General features: G+C 43.6%; 1 protein-coding gene across 2 annotated transcripts in view; it reads right to left on the bottom strand.

Moving 5' to 3' along the window:
- Window positions 1-2592: 2592 nt before the first annotated feature.
- The window catches only part of ANAPC5 (anaphase promoting complex subunit 5), a 46207-nt gene continuing 34497 nt past the window's right edge, over window positions 2593-14302 (bottom strand). For both annotated transcript variants that reach the window (XM_003932167.3, XM_010342792.3), the window contains exons 16-17: window positions 3977-4139; window positions 2593-2943 (exon numbers count right to left, since the gene is read on the bottom strand). In XM_003932167.3, coding sequence (XP_003932216.1) covers window positions 2732-2943; window positions 3977-4139 — 375 coding nt within the window. In that variant the 3' untranslated portion in view covers window positions 2593-2731. The remainder of the gene's footprint in view (window positions 2944-3976; window positions 4140-14302) is intronic.

Raw genomic sequence — 14302 nt, 5'->3', positions numbered from 1 at the left:
AGATTACAGGCTGAGCCACGGCACCCAGTCTGACAGTTGTGATTCTTATAAGAATCATCTCACTTAAGGAAACCATTTTCTTCTTAGAAATAGGAAAATAAGAATTTGTTTTGTTTTTTTGGATTTTCCTCCTCCAGGAACACCAGAAAATACTATTCTAGGCAAACAGATCTTGTTGTCCTGACAACGGATTGCCAAGAAAATAAGTAAACAAAGCATCTGAATCTTATTTTTGCAGAAAACTTGAACTGTATACAAGGGAGGGTCTGAAAGTAGGAGTTTAAAATTACCTCACCCCCCAGGACGGCACTGTTCTCTCCTGCGGAGGCTTCATCCTTCCTTTCTGAGCCGCGTGCCGCTCATGTTACTCACTGGAATGTTCCACCTCCCCAACCTTGAACATCCAAATGCAGACAGCAGGATTCATCACACCAAGGTACTGAGACAGGAGGCTGAGACAGGAGAATTGCCTGAACCCAGGAGGCCGAGGTTGCGGTGAGCCGAGATCATGCCATTGCACTCCAGCCTGAGTAACAAGAGCGAAACTCCGTCTCAAAAAAAAAAAAAAAAAAAAAAATGACATCAGATGAAAAAATATATTTCAAAGAATAAAAAGAAACTCATAACAGTTACCTCCTATGGGGAAGTATTACTTTTTTTTTTTTGAGACGGAGTTTCACTCGTCACCCAGGCTGGAATGCAATGGCCCGATCTCAGCTCACTGCAACCTCCGCCTCACAGGTGCAAACGATTCTCCTGCCTCAGCCTCCCAGGTAGCTGGGATTACAGGCACCTGCCACCCTGCCCAGCTAATTTTTGTATTTTTAGTAGAGATGGGGTTTCAGCATGTTGGCCAGACTGGTCTTGAACTCCTAACCTCAGGTGAGCCACCCACCTTGGCCACCCAAAGTGCTAGGATTACAGGTGGAAAAATTCCTTTTTACTACATAGCCTTTAATGTTACTCAGTGTTTACCATCTGTATATATAACCTTTCAAATGCATTATCAAAGATTTTCAATCAACATACCAATTAATCTCCATCTCTCCACCAAATCTTCCGTTTCCAGAGCAGCTGTCTTTGGCCAGTAAATCTACCTGGCCAGCAAATGTACCTGAATGGATACAACTGTTTTACAGTGCTTCAAAGAGCACTGGAGAGAAATTACTTCCCATCAGAAGGTTTAACAAAGAACCAATAACAGCAGCTGCAAATTTTAGTTGGTTCCCTGTTGCTTTATCAAGACTATTTGGGCTGGGTGCGGTGGTTCACACCTGTAATTCCAGCACTTTGGGAGGCCGAGGCAGGTGTATCATCTGAGGTCAGGAGTTTGAGACCAACCTGGTCAACATGGTGAAACCCCATCTCTATCAAAAATGCAAAAATTAGCCAGGCATGGTGGTGCACACCTGTAGTCCCAGCTACTTGGGAGGCCGAGGCAGGAGAATCCCTTGGACCCAGGAGGTGGAGGTTGCAGTGAGCCAAGATCATGCCACTGTGAGCCTGGGCAGCAGAGCAAGACTCCATCTTGGAAAAAAAAAAACAAAAAACAATATTTGGGTACAGCTGCTGCTTTGGACTTGAAACAATGGCATTTTTCTGTGAACACTCAAGGATAAGAAATTCATGAACAGAAAAAGCAGTTAACTGGCTTCTGCTTAACTGCAGGGTTAAGAAATCTAAATTATAAGGCTGGGCATGGTGGCTCACACGGGAGGCCGAGGCGGGTGAATTACGAGGTTAAGAGATCGAGACCATCCTGGTCAACATGGTGAAACCCAGTCTCTACTAAAAATACAAAAAATTAGCTAGGCATGGTGGCGCGTGCCTGTAATCCCAGCTACTCAGGAGGCTCAGGCAGGAGAATTGCCTGAACCCAGGAGGCAGAGGTTGCGGTGAGCCGAGATCGCACCATTGTACTCCAGCCTGGGTAACAAAAGCAAAAACTCCGTCTCAAAAAAAAAAAAAAAAAAAAGAAAGAAATGTAAATTATAATACACTGTATATTTGGTGATAGCATCTCACACCTCTGAGCTTTGGACCTTTTCTTAATTTACAGTCACCTAACTCATGATAAATTCCTGGACTTAATTTATCATTATCCCTCCTTTATAGGGTTAAATATAGAAAAAAAAAAAAAAAAGAAAAACTTATCCACGCAGAGTATTTAAGAGAGCCAACATCTAGAAAGGGACTGAAAAATGTTTCTGGCCATTGGTCCAAAAACCATGAAAAAACCTTTTCCTTCTTAATCCCCAGTCAAGAACCAGCAATTCCTCATGAGCACCCATGGGCACCGCAAGCCCTGATTCAGTCCAACAAGGCAGGGAGGCCTCAGAAGAAAGTCCAAGCCTCATAATACCTACACTGACCACCAATTCCCGGAAGCTCTTATCTGAGAATATGTGCTAAAGGAATTTACATAATGATGGAGTGTATACAATTTCTAATAAAGATATGGCAATTTTGCCCAGAGGGAACATAATCTGAGATGCTTGCACTAACTTGTTGGCAAAATACCTGTTTATTAACAAAAAGTTGGCATCCTTTGCTACCAAAAGGGAAGAAATGGGAAATAAAACAAACACGTAGTTACCAGCAACAGAATAAGACAAACTAATCAGAATGCAGTTTATTGACAAGATAAAATACATCATTTATAGGGAGTGAGGGGACATGAACAAGTCCAAAATCTTATACTCTGCACAGCAGCCCAGCAGGGATGTCCTCTCTAGAGATGGTTTATTAAGGGTACCCCATGAGCAGGCAGCTCCTGATGCAGCTGCCGGAAGAGCATCGCACACCGGTTCCTCTCCTGGGTCTTCCCCAGGCTGTGGTAGAGTCTGGCCTGGAAGTAAAGGACGTCCCTGATTCGCTCTTTGCAGTCAACCTTTGCAAAATAGTTCTTGGCTTCATTGAGGTTCTCAATGGCAGCCTCCAGAGCTGATGGAAAGTGGAGAAAATAACACACATTTAACTCAACGTTCCACAGTTAGTTTTCAAAACTTGATATTTAGTTTTATTTGTTCAACATGTACCAGAAGATGCTTTTATATTCTCTATTCTTTGAGAAAGAAAAAAACAAACCATTAGGGTGAGGTTTTCAAAAAGGTCTTTAAGGCCAAGTGCAGTGGCTCATGCCTGTAATCCCAGCACTTTGGGAGGCCAAGGCGGGTGGATCACCTGATGTCAGGATTTCAAGACCAGCCTGACCAACACGGTGAAACCTCATCTCTGCTAGAAATACAAAAATTGGCTGGGCATGGTGGTGGGTGCCTATAATCCTATAATACTCAGGAGGTTGAGGCAAGAGAACTGCTTGAACCTGGGAGGCGGAGGTTGCAGTGAGCTGAGATCGCACCACTACATTCCAGCCTGGGTGACACTGAGATTCTGTCTCAAAAAAAAAGAAGTCCTTAAGTCCTGACTTCTAGCCTGGTACTTGGCTCTACAGGGTTAAAATAATCATTCACTTGTCCTCAATCTTCCTGCCAAGCACGCATGTGAAAGCACTTTAAATGCTGCATGAAATTTTAACATATATTTGTGAACATTCAGAACTTAAATACTGGGCCGGGCGCGGTGGCTCAAGCCTGTAATCCCAGCACTTTGGGAGGCCGAGGCGGGTGGATCACGAGGTCGAGAGATCGAGACCAACCATGGTCAACATGGTGAAACCCCGTCTCTACTAAAAATACAAAAGATTAGCTGGGCATAGTGGCGTGTGCCTGTAATCCCAGCTACTCAGGAGGCTGAGGCAGGAGAATTGCCTGAACCCAGGAGGCGGAGGTTGCGGTGAGCCGAGATCGCGCCATTGCACTCCAGCCTGGGTAACAAGAGCGAAACTCCGTCTCAAAAAAAAAAAAAAAAGAACTTAAATACTGTCCCAAATTTAATGTATTTTCTTCTTCTGGGTCCTAAACTTTTAAAGCTTTCTGGAATAGCATTGCCTTACAATCTCTGTACAGCTGCCTACCTTCTGCTTTCTTCGGCTGATCATAGGATGCTGCTGAAGCCACCTGGCACTTGGCCACTAAGAACATGGCGCGGCCTTTGTCCAGGATAGCCCCGTCAGCCAAGATGGGCTCGATGGCCATGTGGAGAAGACTTAAGGCCTGTTCTGGGATTCCAAGAATGAGCTGAAAAAGAAACATCATAGCACTGTACATACCCAAACCCACTGCCCTTGAAGCCACTAGGAAGGGCTTCGTTTCTGGCAGTTCTCTCCTGTGTGGCTATCTCTGGCTTATCTTTAACCTGAGTGTACTACATTACAACAGGAACCACACCCCTAGAAAACAAAACATTTGACAATCTGATTTCAGACTATGACAAATACAGCAGGGAGTCATTTTTCACACTACGGAAAGGTTCCTGTCTTTACAAAAAGATCCAGCATTAATATCCTTAAGTTTGGTGATTCTGAGGGGTTGAACTAGGTGGAAGAAGGATAACAATTCAGAAAATAACTCAAAAGAATAGAGCAAAACACCCAAGAGATTCCAGTTGGTGTTAGTATGTTTAAAAGAAAAGAGAGAGAAATAAAATGGTACACTGGAGCTGGGCACAATGGCTCATGCCTATAATCCCAACACTTGGGAGCATGAGGTAGGAAGACCACTTGAAGCCATGAGTTCAAGACCAGCCTGGGCAACATAGCAAGACCCTGTCTCAAAAACAAATTTAAAACAATCAGCTGGGCATGGCCTGTAGTCTCAGTTACTCAGGAGGCTAAGGCAGGAGAATCACTTAAGCTAAGGAGGTCAAGACTGCAGTGAGCCATAGTCGTGCCACTGCACTCCAGCCTGGGCAACAGAGCAAGACCTTGTCTCAAAATAAAACTAGAAAACATCTATTTAACAGACAAGAAAGCAGTAAGGGAGGAATTCAGGGACAAAAAAAATATGACATATAAAAAACAAGGCAGGCATGGTGGCTCATGTTTATAATCCCAGCACTTTGGGAGGTGCAGTTGGGCAGATCACTTGAGGTCAGGAGTTTGAGACCAGCCTGGTCAACGTGGTAAAACCCCATCTCTACAAAAAATACAAATATTAGCCAGGCATGGTGGTGCACACCTGTAATCCCAGCAACTTGGGTGGCTGAGGCATGAGAATCACTTGAAACCAGGAAGTGGAGGATTGCAGTAAGCAGAGATAACACCACTGCTGTATTCCAGCCTGGGTGACAGAGTGAGACTCCATCTCAAAAAAAAAAAAAAAAAAAGAAAAAAAAAAGAAATCAAATTAGAAGCAATGACATTAAATGTAAATGAGTTAAATTCTCTAACTAAAAGGCAGAAATTGTCAGAATAATTTTTTTTAAGTATCCACTGTATGCTGTCTACAAGAGGCTCTCTTTAGATTAAAAGACACAAATAGCATTTTTTTTTTTTTTATTTTGAGACAGAGTTTCGCTCTTGTTACCCAGGCTGGAGTGCAATGGCGTGATCTCGGCTCACCACAACCTCCGCCTCCTGGGTTCAGGCAATTCTCCTTCCTCAGCCTCCTGAGTAGCTGGGATTACAGGCACGCGCCACCATGCCCAGCTAATTTTTTGTATTTTTAGTAGAGACGGGGTTTCACCATATTGATCAGGATGGTCTCAATCTTTTGACCTCGTGATCCACCCACCTCGGCCTCCCAAAATGCTGGGATTACAGGCTTGAGCCACCGCGCCCGGCCACAAATAGTATTTTTTAAATTTTCCATTTGCTGGAGTGCAAAAAAGAAATTAGGCATAGGCTGGGCACAGTGGCTCACACCTGTAATCTCAGCACTTTGGGAGGCCGAGGCAGGTAGATCAAGAGGTCAAGAGTTTGAGACCAGCCGGGCCAATATAGTGAAACCCCATATCTACTAAAAATACAAAAATTAGCCAGGCATGGTGGTGCACATCTATAGTCCCAGCTACTCAGGAGGCTGAGGCAGAGAACTGCTTGAACCTGGGAGGCGGAGGATGCAGTGAGCTGAGATACTGCCACTGTACTTCAGCCTGAGTGGCAGAGCGAGACTCTGTCTCAAAAAAAAAAAAAAGGCCAGGCATGGTGGCTCAAGCCTGTAATCCCAGCACTTTGGGAGGCCGAGGCGGGTGGATCACGAGGTCAAGAGATCGAGACCATCCTGGTCAACATGGTGAAACCCCGTCTCTACTAAAAATACAAAAAAAATTAGCTGGGCATGGTGGCATGTGCCTGTAATCTCAGCTACTCAGGAGGCTGAGTCAGGAGAATTGCCTGAACCCAGGAGGCGGAGGTTGCAGTGAGCCGAGATCGCACCATTGCACTCTAACCTGGGTAACAAGAGCAAAACTCCGTCTCAAAAAAAAAAAAAAAAAAAAATTAGTTGGGCATGACGGTGCTCGCCTGTAGTCCCAGCTACTTGGGAGGCTGAGGTGGGACAATCCCATCAGCCCAGGAGTCCAAAGCTACAGTAAGCTATGACTGCAGCATTGCACTCCAGCCTGGGTGACTGAGTGAGAAGAGCCTGTCTTTAAAAAATAAAATAAAGGGCCGGGTGCGGTGGCTCAAGCCTGTAATCCCAGCACTTTGGGAGGCCGAGGTGGGTGGATCACAAGGTCGAGAGATCGAGACCATCCTGGTCAACATGGTGAAACCCCGTCTCTACTAAAAATACAAAAAATTAGCTGGGCATGGTGGCACGTGCCTGTAATTCCAGCTACTCAGGAGGCTGAGGCAGGAGAATTGCCTGAACCCAGGAGGCGGAGGTTGCGGTGAGCCGAGATCACGCCATTGCACTCCAGCCTGGGTAACAAGAGTGAAACTCCGTCTCAAAAAATAAATAAATAAATAAATAAATAAATAAATAAAATAAAAACACAAATAAGCTGCAAGTAAAAGGATAGAAAAATATTCTGTGCAAGCAATAATCAAAAGAAAGCTGGAGTGCCTATATGAGTATCATACAAAATAGAGTTTAATTTAAAAACTGTTACAAGAGACAAGGAAAAAGGAGAACATTATATACTCATAAAACAGTCGATTCATCAAGATATAACAATTATAAACAAACCAAACAACAGTGCTCCAAAATATATGAAGCAAAATCTGACAGAACTGAAGGGAGAAATGGACAATTTAACAATAATAGGCCAGGCACAATGGCTCATGCCAGTAATCCCAGCACTTTGGGAAGCTGACGCAGGTGCATCTCTTGAGTCCAGGAGTCTGAGACAAACCTGGCTAACATGGCAAAACCCTGTCTCTACAAAAATACAACAAAGTAGCTGGCTATGGTAGGGGACATCTATAATCCCAGATACTCAGGAGGCTGAGGTGGGAGGATCACTTGAGCTCAGGAGGTTGAGGCTGTAGCGAGCCATGATTGCACCATGGCATTCCAGCCTAGGCAACAGAGTGAGACTCTGTCTCAAACAAAATAAAACAAAACAAAACAAAACAAAAACCACAATAGTTGGGGAGCTCAATATGCCATCTTTCAATCATGGATAGAAAAATCAGAAGATCAGCAAGGAAAGAGAAGACTTGAGTGACACTAGAATTAAACTATATATAAAGCATGCCATCCAGTAGTACATCAGAATATGAATTATTCTCAAGTGCATGTGGAACATTTTCCACGATAGACTGTGTTGGGCCACAAAAGAACACTCAATAAATAAAGAAGAATGAAATCATACAATGAATCTTCTCTGACCACAAGAAATCAAAAATTAGTAACAGAAGGAAATTTAAAAATTAACAAATATGTAGAAATTAACATACTCCTAAATAACCAATGGGTCAAAGAATAAATCACAAGGGAAATTAGAAAATGCAATGAGATGTACAAAAATACCACAGACTCTGGCCGAGCGTAGCAGCTCATGCCTATAATCCCAGCACTTTGGGAGGCCGAGGCAGGTGGATCACCGGAGGGCAGGAGTTCGAGACCAGCCTGGCCAACATGGAAAAACCTGATCTCTACTAAAAATACAAAAATTGCCGGGCGCGGTGGCTCAAGCCTGTAATCCCAGCACTTTGGGAGGCCGAGGCAGGTGGATCACGAGGTCAAGAGATCGAGACCATCCTGGTCAACAAGGTGAAACCCCGTCTCTACTAAAAATACAAAACATTAGCTGGGCATGGTGGCACGTGCCTGTAATCCCAGCTACTCAGGAGGCTGAGTCAGGAGAATTGCCTGAACCCAGGAGGCGGAGGTTGCAGTGAGCCGAGATCGCGCCATTGCACTCCAGCCTGGGTAACAAGAGTAAAAACTCCGTCTCAAAAAAAAAAAAAAAAAAATACAAAAATTACCCAGGTAGCAGGACATGGTAGCTCATGCCTGTAATCCCAGCAGTTTGGAAGGGTGAGGAAGGCAGATCATGAGGTCAGGAGATGGGAGACCATTCTGGCTAACACGATGAAACCTCATCTCTACTAAAAAAAAAAATTAGCCAGGCGTGGTGGCATGAGTCTGGGAGGCTGAGGTAGAAGAATCACTTGAACCTGGGAGGTTGCAGTGAGACGAGATCGTGCCATTGCACTCCAGCCTGGGCGACCGAGTGAAACTCTGTCTCAAAAAAATAAAAAAGCCTGGGTGTGCTGATTCACGCCTGTAATCTCAGTACTTTGGGAGGCTGAGGCAGGCAGATCACAAGGCCAGATTGAGACCATCCCGGCCAACATAGTGAAAACCTGTCTCTACTAAAAATACAAAAAAAATAGCTGGGCGTGGTTTCGCATGCCTATAGTCCCAGCTACTTGGGAGGCTGAGGCAGGATAATTGCTTGAACCCAGGAGGCGGAGATTGCAGTGAGCTGAGATTACACCACTGCACTACAGCCTGGGCGACAGTGCGAGACTCCATCTCAAAAAAAAATTACCCAGATGTGGTGGCACATGCCTGTAATCACAGCTGCTTGGGAGGCTGAGACAGGAGAATCGCTTGAACCCAGGAGGTAGAGGTTGCAGTATGCCAAGATTGCACTACTGCACTCCAGCCTGGGTGGCAGAGCAAGACCTTGCCTCAAAAAAAAAAAAAACACAGACTCCAATTTATGAAATTTGTGGGATAAAATAAAAATTTATGAAGTATAGTTCTCAGGGAAATTTATAACTATAAAGGCCTACATCTCAAAAGAAGGAAGATCTCAAATCAATAAGCAAATCTTCCACCTTAAGAAACTAGAGAAAGAGTCCAGGCGCAGTGATTCACACCTGTAATCTCAGCACTTTGGAAGGCCGAGGCAGGCGGATCACCTGAGGTCGGGCGTTTGAGACCTGGCCAACATGGCGAAAGCCCATCTCTACTGAAATTCAAAACTTAGCCGGGCGTGGTGGTGTGTGCCTGTGATCCCAGCTATTAGGAGGCTGAGGTGGGAGAACTGCTTGAATCCAGGAGGCGGAGGTTGCAGTAAGTTGAGATTCCACCATTACACTCCAGCCTGGGTGACAAGAGCTAAACTCCATCGGAAAAAAAAAGAAAAAGAGAGAAAAAGGAAGAGAGGGAGGGAGGAAGGAAGCAAAGAAAACAAAAAGCAAACAAGACCTAAAGCTGACTAACAGAACCAAGGAAAAAATAAGGATTAATGTGGAGATAAACAAAATGGAGACTAAGAGAACAGCAGAACTAATAAAACTAAAAGTTGGTTCTTTGAAGAGATCAACAAAACTGACGTTTGTTAGACTAACCAAGAAAAAAACGACTCAAATGACTGAAGTCAGGGATGACAGTGGGGACTTTACTAACAACCTTACAAAAACAAAATGGATGATACAAGAATACCATAAACAATTATATGCAAGAAATTAGATAAACTACATGAAATGAACAAATTCCTAGAAAGACCAAACTACTAAAACTGACTCAAGAAGAAACAGGAAATCTCAATAGACCTATAACAACTAAAAAGACTGAATTTGTATGGCCGGGCGCGGTGGCTCAAGCCTGTAATCCCAGCACTTTGGGAGGCCGAGGCGGGTGGATCACAAGGTCAAGAGATCGAGACCATCCTGGTCAACATGGTGAAACCCCGTCTCTACTAAAAAATACAAAAAAAGTAGCTGGGCATGGTGGCACGTGCCTGTAATCCAAGCTACTCAGGAGGCTGAGGCAGGAGAATTGCCTGAACCCAGGAGGCGGAGGTTGCAGTGAGCCGAGATCGTGCCATTGCACTCCAGCCTGGGTAACAAGAGCGAAACTCTGTCTCAAAAAAAAAAAAAAAAAAAAAAAAAAAAAAAAAAAAAAAAAAAAAAAAAGACTGAATTTGTAACCAAAAAAACTTCCAACAAAGAAAAGCTCAGGGCCAGATTGTTTCACTGGTGAATTTTTGTCAAGCTTTTAAAGAATTAACACCAATCCTTCTCAAATTCTTCCCAAAAAAAAGAAGAGGAGAGAAAACTTTCTCATTTTGTGGGGCCACTATTACCCTAATACTAAAACCAAAGAAAGACATCACAAGAAAACTACAGATCAACATCCTTTATGAATACAGATGCAAAAGTTCTCAATAAAATACTTGCAAACCAAATCCTACAGCATGTTAAAAGGATCATACACTATGACCATGTGAAATATAGTCCAGGAATGCAAGGTAGTTCCATACACAAATATAACATATGAATAAAATGAAAGAAAAAATTGAGCTGGGCACCATGGCTCATGCTTGTAATCCCAGCACTTTGGGAGGCAGAGGTGGGTGGATCATTTGAGGCCAGGAGTTCGAGACCAGCCTGGCCAACATGGCAAAACCCTGTCTTCTAGTAAAATAAAAAATTAGCCAGCTGTAGTGGCACACGCCTGTAATCCCAGCTACTTGGGAGGCTGAGGCAGGAAAATTGCTTGAACCTGGGAGGCAGAAGTTGCAGTGAGCCAAGATTACATCACTCACTGCACTCCAGCCTGGGCAACATAGTGACACTCTGTCTCAAAAACAAAAACAAAACAAAAACCCATATAAAATTAATCAATGCAGGCCGGGCGCGGTGGCTCAAGCCTGTAATCCCAGCACTTTGGGAGGCCGAGGCGGGTGGATCACAAGGTCGAGAGATCGAGACCAACCTGGTCAACATGGTGAAACCCCGTCTCTACTAAAAATACAAAAAATTAGCTGGGCATGGTGGCGCGTGCCTATAATCCCAGCTACTCAGGAGGCTGAGGCAGGAGAATTGCCTGAACCCAGGAGGCGGAGGTTGCGGTGAGCCGAGATCGTGCCATTGCACTCCAGCCTGGGTAACAAGAGCAAAACTCCGTCTCAAAAAAAAAAAAAAAAAAAAAAAATTAATCAATGCAGAAAAAAATATTTGACAAAATCCAATACCTTTTCATAAAAAAAAAAAAACAAACACTAAGTAAACTAGGAATAGAGGGAACTTCCTCAACCTCTATAAAAAACCCATAGCTAGCATGATACTTAAAGATGAAAGACTAAAAGCTTTCCCCTTACAGGAACAAAATAAGGACACACCCTCTTCTTTTTTTTTTTTTTTTTTGAGACGGAGTCTCACTCTGTTGCCCAAGCTGTAGTGCAGTGGCATAATCTCGGCTCACTGCAACCTCTGTCTCCTGGGTTCAAGCGATTCTCATGCCTCAGCCTACCTAGCAGCTAGGATTACAGGCATGCCCCACCATACCCAGATAATTTTTGTATTTTTAGTAGAGACGGGGTTTTGCCATGTTGGCCACGCTGGTCTCGAACTCCTGGCCTTAAATGATCTGCTTTGGCCTCTCAAAGTGCTGGGATTACAGGTGCGAGCCACGAAGCCCAGCCAAGACACACACTCTTGCCACATTTATTCAACATATATTGGAAGTTTTACTCAAAGCAATTAAGCAAGAAAAAGTAACAAAGGGGATCTAAGTGGGAATGGATGAACTAAAACTTAACTCTATTTGCAGATGATCTTATACATACAAAACCATAAAAAAAAAATTCTCCAAAACAGCCGGGTGCGGTGGCTCACACCTGTTAATCCCAGCACTTTGGAAGGCCGAGATGGGTGGATCATGAAGTCAGGAGTTCGAGACCAGCCTGGCCAATGTGGTGAAACCCCATCACTACTAAAAATACAAAGAAATAGCTGGGCGTGGTGGCAGGCGCCTGTAATCCCAGCTGCTCAGGAGGCTGAGGAAGGAGAATCGCTTGAAATCAGGAGGCAGAGGTTGCAGTGAGCCAAGATGGTGCCATGGCACTCCAGCCTGGGTGACAAAGAAAGACTCCATTTTGAAGAAAAAAAAAAAAAATCTATATATCTATATCTATATCTGGATAATTTTTACAAGTAAAGATCAAAAAGACAACTCAGTTAAAAAACAGGCAAAGGATCTGAACAACTGTTTCTCCAAAGTACATATACAAATGGCCAATAGGCATGAAAAGGTACTCAACATCATTAGTCATTAGAGAAATGCATATCAAAACCACAATGAGGCCGGGCGCAGTGGCTCAAGCCTGTAATCCCAGCACTTTGGGAGGCCGAGGCGGGTGGATAACAAGGTCGAGAGATCGAGACCATCCTGGTCAACATGGTGAAACCCCGTCTCTACTAAAAATACAAAAAATTAGCTGGGTATGGTGGCACGTGCCTGTAATCCCAGCTACTCAGGAGGCTGAGGCAGGAGAATTGCTTGAACCCAGGAGGCGGAGGTTGCGGTGAGCTGAGATCGCGCCATTGCACTCCAGGCTGGGTAACAAGAGAGAAACTCTGTCTCAAAAAAATAAAAAATAAAAAATCCACAATGAGACACCACTTCATACCTACTAGGAAGGATATAATAATAACAAATGGAAAATAACAAGAGTTGGCAAGATTGTAGTGAAACTGGATCCCTTATACATTGCTCGTTGAAACAAAATGGTGCAGCCACTGTGATAATTCCTTAAGAAGTTAAACACAAAATTATGACTCAGCAATTCCATTGTGGCAACAAATAAAAACAGGTATTCAAACAAAAACTTGTACAGAAATGTTAACAGCTGCTATTCATAATAGCCAAAAGGTGGAAACAATTCAAATGTCCATCAGCTGATGAATGGATAAGCAAAATGTGATCTATCCATACCGTGAAATACTATTCAGCCATGAAAAAGGATGAAGCACTGAGACCTATTCCATGGATAAAATCTGAAAACATCAAGCTAAGTAAAAGAAGTCAGTCAAAAAAGGCCACATGTTATATGATTCCAATTATGTGAACTGTCCAGAATAGGCAAACTCACAGAGACAGAAAGCGTTAGAAGTTAACAGAGGCTGGGGGAAGGGAGGATTGGGGAGTGACTGCTTAATAGGTACACTTTCCTTTTCTGTGTCATGAAAATATTCTGAAATTAGACAGCAGTAATGGTTGTATAACATTGTCAATATTCTCAAAATCACTGAATTGTATACTTTAAAATGGTCAAAATGGTACGTATCTCATGTTAAGTACCTTTTTTTTTTTTTTTTTTTGAGACAGAGTCTTGCTCTGTCGCCAGGCTGGAGTGCAGCAGCATGATCCCAGCTCACTGCAACCTCTGCTTCCTGGGGTCAAGCAATTCTCCTGCCTCAGCCTCCTGAGTAGCTGAGATTACAGGCATGCACCACCATGCCCGACTAGTTTTTCTATTTTTAGTACATATGGGGTTTCACCATGCTGGCCAGGCTGGTTTCGAACTCCTGACCTAGTGATCTGCCCGCCTCAGCCTCCCAAAGTGCTGGGATTACAGTGTGAGTCACCACACCCAGCCATGTACATTTTATCTGAAGGAAAAAAAAAAGAATGACTGAGGAAGGTAGTAAGGAACAGATTCCTTAGCTCCACCCCTAGAGATTCTGACTCCGCAGGTCTGAGGCAAGGCCTCAGGTATAAAGATATTTTTTTAATCTCCACAATAATTCTAAAGAACAGCCAGTTTGGAGAACCTCCATTTTAATTAATAAAGTCTTCCAGTGAGTTTAAACTTCACTCATCACTGATTAATATTTATTGAAAGCCTTCTATGTGTAGGTCCTATAAGGTACCAGGGAATATAAATGAAAATGAAGAGTCAGTTCCTTCGTAGCTTTTACTGGGGGAGAAAGAAAACAAACATAAAATACAATTTGATTTCCAAAAGCTTTCAATGAACAAACAGCTGTGTTCCTCACTTCTTTATTCACATCCCCTTGCTGCTGAATCAAGCATCACTCTGTGTCAGCTAATCATTAATATGATGCAGGTGTCCTCACTGAAGAGGCAAGTCCTCCTTACTGAATACACAGCTCAGGAAAGCCAGTGCCACTGGGAGGTGTCAGCTTGTCACCAGGTTCACACCTCCACAGGCTTCCTTGGAGGGCTTGTACATGAAGACTACCTTTCCAGAC

Source organism: Saimiri boliviensis, chromosome 7 (genome assembly GCF_048565385.1).
Source record: "Saimiri boliviensis isolate mSaiBol1 chromosome 7, mSaiBol1.pri, whole genome shotgun sequence".
Classification (NCBI taxonomy): domain Eukaryota; kingdom Metazoa; phylum Chordata; class Mammalia; order Primates; family Cebidae; genus Saimiri; species Saimiri boliviensis.
The sequence above is the reverse complement of the archived record's forward strand: the minus strand, read 5'-3'. Positions and strand labels throughout refer to the sequence as shown.